Here is a 10,000-nt window from a genome sequence, read left to right as displayed (position 1 = left end):
ATGGAGGTCAAGGCAAGTCCATTTTAAATTCTATTAGTATTTTGCTAGTTAAGAATTCAGCAGACTGACAGCCTTCCACTTGTAAAAAAAATAGATTTAACATGGATAAGATTGTTACATTTAAGTGAGATATATATTTATTTATAAGATTAATTTGATGAAATAGATATAAAAGTGGTTATATCTCACAGATTTTCTTCCTTTTTTAGTATTGTATGTTTATTAAAATTGTACAGTTTTAAGGTTTGAATTTGTAGGCAGGCCACATTCATTCCATTTATTTCAGAAAAGTAAAAAAAAGAAAAGTTAAATATGTCCTATACTTTTGTGAAAATGCCCATTTTTAGAGAAGTGATATGAATGCAGTATTGATATGACTAGTGCCTTCTGAATAAAATGAGACCAGTCCTATTTTACTCATCCAGAAATTGCAACCTGAGCAAGAGTAAAAGAAGGAAAGTAGCCTAATTTCCACCTCAAATTTCATTTTTTTTCCCTATTGTGACTGTCAGTAGAAAAACAGATAATGAATGACTTTGAATAATTTATTTACAATAACTACATCTTTCTTCATTAGTTACTTATATTCCTTAATTTCTGACAAAATTATTCCCCCAAACTGTATGATAATGTCATAGGTACAATTTCAGCATTTTATGATATTTAGTAAATATTTTTTAAAGAAATGTATCATTTTTTCAAAAAAGTAAATTACTTGATTAGTGAAAATGTACCTTAGGACCATGGTTTAAAGAGAAATTTTAATGTCTTATACTATATAGGAAAGCATATTCAAACATACAAAAACTTACTTGGGTCTACACATTGTCACTTACTTTAAGGGCTTCATTTAAATGAACATATGTATCCTCCACCAAAAAAATATCTGCTCACAAAAGTGGTACATGTCTCATCCATTCACAATTTGAAACAGAAGAATCAAATACCAGCTAAACCTTACATGATAGTTTTTTGTTTGTTTGGTAATGAATAAAAAGTAAGACCAGTAGTAGGAGCCTAATAAACAAATAAACAAATACAGAAGGCAGTGATCATGCAGAAGGAATTCAATTGATTTAGTGTAACCATCTTATCTCTCTCTCTATTCTGCTTCCTCCTTTTCCATTGAATTCACACATAAATATTTTATTCCTCTTTATACCAACAGTTTGAGTCTGGGTGTATGATAGGCGTGAATTGGGAGCCCAGTTCAGAAAGAGATGTTGAAGCCCCACTCACGCATTATGTCCTGTTCTCAATCAGTCTTGACAAGAATCCTCCTGAGTGTGTCTGTTTACCTGATATTGCACCTCATCCATGCTCCCTTATTCTGGACAAGGTTGGTTTTCTGTAATCCTTGATTTTTTTGCTAGAGACACAGTACAAAGAGCTGTTTCTCTGGACTGGGATATTAATGCACACTGCCTTTTATATATGATAATTTTCATGAGTTTCTTGCTTCCAAATTTCTGTTTCAGAGGAAAGGTCAGATAAGACAACAGTGCTCAAAGCCTGATAACCATATACAGGCCTTGATAGAATACATTTCCAGCGGTAATGGTACAACATCAGGATGGGTGAATAGACTGAAGATGATATTTTTGAACGAAGTACTAGAGTAAGTAATTAACTGAAACATAAGTACTCCTTTTTTACATATATTATGTAAATGTGTGTGTGTGTCTGTGTATGTATGTTTGTTTGTTTGTTTGTTTGTGTATAGATAGATAGATAGCTAGATATTTATACCTCTCTTAATTAATGATTTACTTAAAGACCACACAGTACAGGGTTACATATTTTATCTTATGATAATTATATTGTAAAAAAAAATAAAAAAAATAAAAAGTTCCATTCCAACACATAAGCTTAATGTTTGTTTTTCCTTCCAGTTCAGGAGCTCTGCACCGGCCACTGCTCATCCCAGGACCTCAGGACATACCAGAAGAGCTCTTCATGACAGATGGAACACTCCCCCCTCAGTTGATCACACCAGGACTTTTTAAGGGTTCCTATGGAGGCCATGGCACTGAGTTAATTTTGTTCAAGTACAAAGATGAGAATGAACTTCATGGGGTCAAGGTGAGCCATCTAATGAATATGAATATATGAATAATGAGAATAAGGACTGAAATACATTGTGCTTGAATCCTCATGCTATCATTTTGAAGTGAAAGTAAATCCAATTTTGCTGAACATATACAACAGAAATGGAGGATAGATTTTCTGTCTTTCTTTATCTCTCTCTCTCTCTCTCTCCATCAGTCAGACATGACTAATAGTTGGGATTACTTCATCTTAATCTTTCTTTTGATATTCACATATGCATTTTATTAAGAAAATAGTTATCAAGATTTTTTGTAGTGATCAATGTCATTTTTGCCTTTTACTCCTTTCATCCACTGTTATTGATGACCTCAGTTAACCTGACCTACAGCCATTCATACCTCTCTTTTTACATATAAATTGTGTAGTGTATACCATATTTACCTTGCTCTGCCTGATTGATAAGGTGGGATCACAGATGGTTTGATAGCTAAACATTATCCATAAATGTATGAGGATTTTCACTATTTGTTTGTGTTACTCTAGATATTGGGTATTTCCGGGCTAGAGCTTTGATAAGTTTTATTTTTATGAAATTCATAATACAACCTAAACCAATTTTTTTCCTTCAGGTAACTGGGGATCCAAATGTGTATGCAGGGAAGATTTCAGTCAAAGTATCGCTTAGATTTCCCGTCCAACCTCTCACTAAAGAACAACAAGTATCCTATGCAAATCTGAAAAGGATTGAGCCTAAGCAGAGTAAAGAGCCCATCTCAAGCATAAAACCACAACCCTTTGTTCCACCTGATGGCTTTGATCTCCGTGACACAAACCCTCCAAACAGATGCAGGGCAAGGTGAGGAACTAAATTGGCACGAGTTATTCTGTCATATGTCGGCTCTTTAAGGATTTTTATTATTATTTAGCATATATATGTCTAATATTTTATCTTAAATGGTTTTATTATGCTTTAAAAAATGTAAGAAAAAAGGTACAGAAAACAAAAAAAATAAAATAATAAAAAACAGTTAGCTGCAAAATAATGCAATATTGGTTTAAAAATTCTTGTATGTAAAACCCAGGAGCAATGAGCTTCAAGTTTAAATCATATTCTTTAAATTTTCAGATACCATGGTTTTGGTCAAATAGCATTTGAAGGATATCAACATCCCAACTTCATTGAAGTGCACATCATGGTGTTCAACAATGATCTGCTTGGAGTTGCCTGGATTACTTTAGAATCATTCAGTCTGTTTCAACGCGTAGAGAAAAGTTTTACTCAGAATTTCCTCCCAGACCTTGAAAGTGTTGTATAAGTTGGAAAAAATTGTATTTGTTGAACCGTACTCCACTTCTTGCTGAATGTTTGATTCTTTTTAGCAATCTGCCATAATTGCTCTTTGGATGTTCAGTTTCTTTCCCATTACATGCATCTGATGTACAATAAGTATGGCTGACTTTGCATAAGCAAAGAAATTTACATCAGTAATAATGGCAACTTGTTCCGAGAATTAAAAATTGATCAGTCAGTTGAAGATATTATTGTATCTCCTTTTATATATGATTATATACTTCATCAAACTTTTGTTCAGTTAGATACTTTATAGATTCTGTAAGAATTTTGTAAAGATTATCTCCCCGTTTGTCACAAGAAGGAATAGGCATATGTAAGAAAAAGTTTTTTATATACTTTTTAAGAGATGGGCATCTTAAAATGTGTTTTCTATTTTTCTCTAGACTTCTGGTATGAGTCTGTATATGATATAGTAGCATAATGATAGTAATTGGCATTTGTTATGATAGGGCATCACAACTGAAGGAATAATTAGAAAAATGCATTAACCCGTTAACGACGGATGACAAGATAACACGTCTAGTGGTTTTTGGGCTACACGACGGGGAAACGGCGTACTTTGTCTAAGCGGGGGGCGGGGAAGAGCAAGCGCGCGCTCGCGGCTTCGCGGCTAGTGCGGCCGAGAATCCCGACGTGTTAGGCTTATGCATTCAAGAGTCCCGGAATTTTGGTCTATTTAAGCCGGATTGGCCCCGTCGGGAACGGGTTAAGAACAATTTCACTAAAAGTTCAGTTATAATGCTTTCGTCTCAAAAAGACTTGTGAATTGTGTTGCATAGCCAAAGCTTTTAGTTGAAATAATTTAATCTTTACATAAGAAATTTTATAAGCTTATCCAGGTGTGAATTGTTTATGGAAAAGTCACCATGGATTGTGAGACTATTCCCCAAAAAATGTATAAAGCTTTAAGTCATGATCATCAGGGAATGATAATATATGTAATTAAAATTCACCTCGATAAAGTTAGTTGTTTTAGTGGTGGGACCAGCTTGTGGACGCAGCTATAATTTTTCACAGACAATGTGTGCAGTGAAAAAAAGTGTATTTTTTCTCTCTTAGTTTGGTCATGGATTAGGTTTAGGGCCTATCTGACTCCTGTCCAAGAATTCTTTGGGAATCCAGAATCCAGCACTGAGTAATCTTTCAGCAATAGAATTACAGCTGAAGTGTATATTTTGCATTTTAAAAAGAACTAGCATTGATGATCATATACATCTCTTGAAAATGTCAGCACAAACACACTTCTGCACATGTTTGTTGAATTGAAAGAGAGTACAGTTCATGCAAACTTATTTTATGCATATATGATAGTATAAAGATGAATAACTAGAATGTGATATATAAAAATTAAGAAACACTTAAAATCTATCCATTTGGGTGTGCATATGCATGTGCCTAAAATTGTTTGCCCATAAATTTTTATATTAAATAAGTCTTTGTGTTTCATTTCTCTTTTTTTTTTTTTTACTATAAAAGTTTTAACATTTCAGAAATATTATAAAATATAAAATTGTGGCAACATAACTGATGAGTCATATGTAATAAGATTATTATTTATTTACCTAGTATTAAAGTAGAGGACACTATATTCTAGTTAATAGATAAGGATTAACCTCTATCAAAAACTGTGAAAAAAGTTGAAGAATATATAGAAGCATTTATAAAAATGTTCATTGATTTTCTTTCACAGAATAACTAAATAGTGTTGATTTACACACCAACCAAATTTCAGGGTAAAACAAGTTACATACCCTGCTAGCCACTATGAACTTTTATAATACCTTTATTTAATATTTCTTAAAAAATATTTTTGTTCAAATACTGAGGTTTGCATATGACATTATATTACAATCTAAGGAGTAAATAACCTTAAAAGAACTCATAAAACACACATATAACTTGCAATATTTTATTGAGTTATAAAAAGAAAACAATAATAATAAAAAATATATATATGCTTGTAGAAAAAAATACTGTGATGATTGATTGAAAGCGCAGAATAAAAACATTTACAATGGAGTCTGTATCTGGGGGAGGGTTACATATTTATATATGTATCTGTATCTTTGTTTGTATGTGTAACTCTTAAGTGAGTGGGTGTAACTGTGTGAGCCTACATATGTTTGTGGGAATGGGCATGTTTATTTATTATTGGAAGTTACAATAATCAAAATGCATTTGTGCAATATATCAGGTTAATTTCATACAATGAGCTATCAACAATCTGATTATATATGCATCAAGTTTAAACACTGTGGGAGAATTTATTGCCTTTGCCTCCTTTCCTGACTTAACTCATGAATATGAATTTGCTTGGACAGCTATAAGCGTGTGAATATGACGAATGAGAGTGGTATAACCCACTCTTGGAATGTACAAGTACCTGTATCACTGAACCTTTACCCGGGTGTGGAGGAAGTATATACATACACCAAAGATAAAATGCCTAAAAAACAGAATTTAATACTATAAGGTATGTTTATGGATTTTTGTTCAGCTTATTTCAAATATACAAATCTGTAAATGCATTAACATAATTTCATACATTCAAATAACTATAAAACATTTCATAAAATTCTCTACCTACTGATCTTGCAAGTAATAAAGCACTCCCCTTTTCTTTATCAAAATAATCAACAGAAAATAATGGAACTGTGATAAAAATCAGGACACTCCAACAACTCAGTGTAATGAATCCCTTTAAACCTTAAAATCAACCCTAAAAACACTGGTAAATCATTAAATAGGTGCAATACAATTTTCTTCAAACTTTCCAACTCTATCTCATATTGAAAAAAATCACACACTTCCCCATAGGATTATTACACCATAGAAATGTTTTTCTTGGGGGTACTATATGTCTTAAAATCTTGAAATAACCATTGACTTCTATGAATCCCTTTCAAGCTGGATTTCATGGCTGCACGAGAAAAAAATACCTGAAATTCCATAGACCTAAACACTGGAACCCTATAGGAATAACTCTTAAGCAATAAAAATGCATACCTCAGTGTCAATTGCACCAAAAAACAAATCATGATAATGATTACAAAAACAATAAAACTAACACTGGAAAAAAATATATATATATGTATCTATAAACTTTCATATTCTAGTTCTTGAAAAATGTTGCAACTGAAGTTACATCTGAACTATTTCATTCACATACTTTTCTAATACTTTTATCACAACCTAATATTGTTACTTCTGAATACTCTCATCACAACCTATGATTAATACTTCTGGATGCTCCAAAGCTAAGACTATGAACAGCCATACAAGACTCATTAGGCTTGTATCATGCAGTTTTATCTCTTGCAAATAAAACTGATTATATGCTTCAGATTTTGCACGACCTTAACCCATTGACAATGAGTGTCATGAAATATCATGGCTGTAATGGCGCTAGCTTCAGGCTAAAGCGTTCTAAAGTCACCCTAAACCTGTGTTTTGTGATGGATTTATGGAAAAATAATCTTTAGGCTAGTCTGTGCTGCCCAGAGGGCAGAGAAAATATTTATCCATCCCTCTAATTTTAACCTGTGCCACTAGCGTCATAGACCAGGTGCCCTGTCCACAATAGGTTAACACTCAAGCATTTGAAAAATATATGTAGAGTCAAACCACAGAATATATTATAGTTATCATTACTGCCATTTTACTTCAAATAATCAAAATCAAGAGTAACTTTTCTCACTAAATGTATTTTACAACACTACACTGTGCATATCCTTTTCTGTAATGACTCATTTATTGTAGCACACATACTCTTAGTTATAGAAATCAGTATCACTATATTTGATAGAGATTATCAGTTTAACCATGAGATTTCATTCCTTTCCTTAATTTCTTTAAAAAGTCTTTTTTCAAAATTTTGAGCTTGCATTTATGCATACACTATTGAGAATAGAAAGATTTTGATGTTTATAATTGCCCTAATCATGTAAAATGTATTTTTTGAAGCTAAATAAATTAATCCACAAAATCATATATAAATTGAAGCACATACAGAAACATATGGAGCAATAAATAAAAGCCAAAGGCTACATAACCATCCAGGTGCGTAGCAAGCAGTTGATGGGGGCTCATGACACTATGACCAGCAACAAAATTGACATCTTTGGTATTCAATTCACCCAGGCCTACCCAAAATCATTGGGTTTTAGAGAAAGTTTTCATAATAAAAGATAAAAACTATTAATATTTTTTTCAGAAGCTGATTCTGGATTTGATAGTACAATTTAATGCTTACATATGTACTGTATTTACAATTATGCAAATAACTTTTTTAAAAATCACAATATTGTATTAGGAAATGTACTTACAATAATCACATAACTCATTAATGCGCAATGATCTACAACAACATCCAAAGAACTTACTTTCATCTTGTCAAGGCACAATATCATCACCTTTTAGTTCCAAGTTTTTCTTTTAGCTCCCACCCAGAGTGCTGTATTCCAGCATCACCTAGGTCAATCTTCACTCTTTTTTTCCATTCTTCTTTGTATTTTGTATATGTATACATGAAGCCTCCTATGGTGTTTAATATAATGCCTGTTAAGAAAAAAAAAGTTGGTACAAATTAATGAACTAACTGTTTAGACATCATCAATAGAATACTATCATATTTACATATCCTTTGTTACATATATCTTCAATTACACATGTACACAAACACACACACACATACACATACACACATACATGCTCTCATACTCATACTCATACTCATACTCACAACACACTACACTACCCTACACCACACCACATGACATCATACCAAGCCCCCCCACACAGAAAAAGGCAGATGGGCAGACAGACAAACAGACAGACAGACAGACAGACAGACAGACAGACAGACAAACAGACAGACATTCGCACGCATATATACATGTCAACTTACCAGTTATATTAACAGGATGAAACACTATACCCCCAAAGACAAAAAAGCCAATGACTGTTTGGAGGACAGACTTGATAACACCAACAATAGAGGTAGTTAAGGCCGAGTTGAGCATCGTGCACAGGAACAACGAGAAATTCAGTGAAAGGCCAAATAGTAGTAGCAGCAGCAAGACCATTAGAAATCTTGTATCTGTAAAATATACCAGATAGAAGAAATAATTAGTTCCTTCACAGGCATTAACCCATTCACGCCGGGGCCATTCCGGCTTTGCACGGTCGCTATACCGAGGTTTTCAAACGCATCATCCGAACGCTTCGAGATTCTCGGGCGCACGGGCCGCGAGCCTGGGCTGCCCGCTCGCTCACCCCGAGCGCCGGCCTTGGCCAGATATCTCGTCGGCGGCGTCTGACGCGAAAACCACGGAACGTGTCAGCACGTCATCCGGCGTGAGTGGGTTAACAAGGAATTTGCTAACTCTTTGTTTCACAATTTTGACACCATCCCAAATGATCATGAAAATGACTAGCATTCCTACACAGGTAAACAATCGAAGCACAATATATATTGTATATATAAAATGATTGAACTATATATACACTGTCTAACTTATCTTATTTTAAAATGGGATTATAAGATACTAAATGGTAGAGGGTAACTAAATCATAAGCAGACGTCAAATATGTAAATTTAGTGTTAAGAACTTTGTACTTATGAAAAAACAAACAAATCTACTAAATGAGGAGAAACAATAATGAATCTGAAAGACAAATCCTTCATATTTTTCGCATATGTTACACTAAAAACAAAAACTTTGCAAATTCTTATCGTAATAATTTAGTATACTTAAAGATGCCCTTACCATTGAGGTATTTAAAATCTAAAACTTTGTCCACCTCTCCAAGGGCAAAGGTCAGGAGCATGAATGGAGTGAAGGAGATGCAGCTGTTAAGATGAAGTATGTGTAGAGGAGAGAACTGGTTTTCTCCGCATTGCTGCACCAACGTGAGGTATGTTGCTTGCGTCACAACACTTAAGCTTCCCATAGCATAGGCAAACCCCTCAAAACTGGGGTCAGAGAACCCTGTGCAAAAATAAACATGAAGTGAAGTTATTGTATCAAGTGCACGCATCTTAGGCAGGGGTTCCACTAGCCTTATCTAACCCCAGTCAGGAGTCTAGGAAATATCTCTAAAATGAATCAGTAGTACTATGATTTAAGAGTGTGGAACTGACTCTATTCACTCTACCTCTAACTTCTGCATCAAAGACAAACTCACCGGCTATAACGCATCCAAATGTGATGACGAAGACTGACGTAAGAAGCAGAGGTGACGGTAATGGCTTCTTAAGGTATACAACTGCCAATACCAGGTTGACTAGTGGGGTGCATCTCTTCAGAGCTCCATACATTGGAATGTTCATACCTTGAGAGGAACTTTAATATATCATTTGCATTTAAGTACATAGCTCTTCCATTTATTTTTTTATTGTTTAATGAACAGATTATTCCAAACAATTAGTCTTGCAATATTACTAGCTTATCAGTATAATCAAAGTCAAGGCCATGATCGATTACCAAACAATTCTTACATTGTTATTATAGAAACCAGAAAGACAACATTATGACATTCCAACTGAAGTACACAGCTTCTGTCAAATGCATAACAAAAATTTTTGATGCCGAGAAA

General features: G+C 33.8%; 2 protein-coding genes across 11 annotated transcripts in view; one reads left to right on the top strand and one right to left on the bottom strand.

Moving 5' to 3' along the window:
* The window catches only part of LOC122244431 (F-box only protein 31), an 8,172-nt gene extending 4,594 nt beyond the window's left edge, over positions 1-3,578 (top strand). For 5 of the 9 annotated variants that reach the window (XM_086541917.1, XM_086541918.1, XM_086541919.1 and 2 more), the window contains 6 exons: positions 1-12; positions 1,169-1,339; positions 1,479-1,618; positions 1,893-2,082; positions 2,679-2,905; positions 3,176-3,578. The exon at positions 1-12 is cut by the window's left edge and continues 65 nt beyond it. In XM_086541917.1, the coding sequence (XP_086398043.1) occupies positions 1-12; positions 1,169-1,339; positions 1,479-1,618; positions 1,893-2,082; positions 2,679-2,905; positions 3,176-3,365 (930 nt within the window). In that variant the 3' untranslated portion in view covers positions 3,366-3,578. The remainder of the gene's footprint in view (positions 13-1,168; positions 1,340-1,478; positions 1,619-1,892; positions 2,083-2,678; positions 2,906-3,175) is intronic. The other 4 variants (XM_086541923.1, XM_086541921.1, XM_086541922.1 and 1 more) reach the window with 1 other exon arrangement.
* A 1,720-nt stretch (positions 3,579-5,298) lies between these two features.
* Positions 5,299-10,000, bottom strand: part of LOC122244432 (uncharacterized) — a 10,399-nt gene continuing 5,697 nt past the window's right edge. For both annotated transcript variants that reach the window (XM_043002325.2, XM_086541915.1), the window contains exons 4-7: positions 9,590-9,736; positions 9,172-9,393; positions 8,310-8,501; positions 5,299-7,960 (exon numbers count right to left, since the gene is read on the bottom strand). In XM_043002325.2, the coding sequence (XP_042858259.2) occupies positions 7,812-7,960; positions 8,310-8,501; positions 9,172-9,393; positions 9,590-9,736 (710 nt within the window). In that variant the 3' untranslated portion in view covers positions 5,299-7,811. The remainder of the gene's footprint in view (positions 7,961-8,309; positions 8,502-9,171; positions 9,394-9,589; positions 9,737-10,000) is intronic.

Source organism: Penaeus japonicus, unplaced genomic scaffold, assembly GCF_977035675.1.
Source record: "Penaeus japonicus unplaced genomic scaffold, GWHDUDI00000001_assembly GWHDUDI00000011, whole genome shotgun sequence".
Lineage (NCBI taxonomy): Eukaryota > Metazoa > Arthropoda > Malacostraca > Decapoda > Penaeidae > Penaeus > Penaeus japonicus.
Note: the sequence above shows the minus strand (reverse complement) of the source record. Positions and strands in the feature narration are given on the sequence as shown.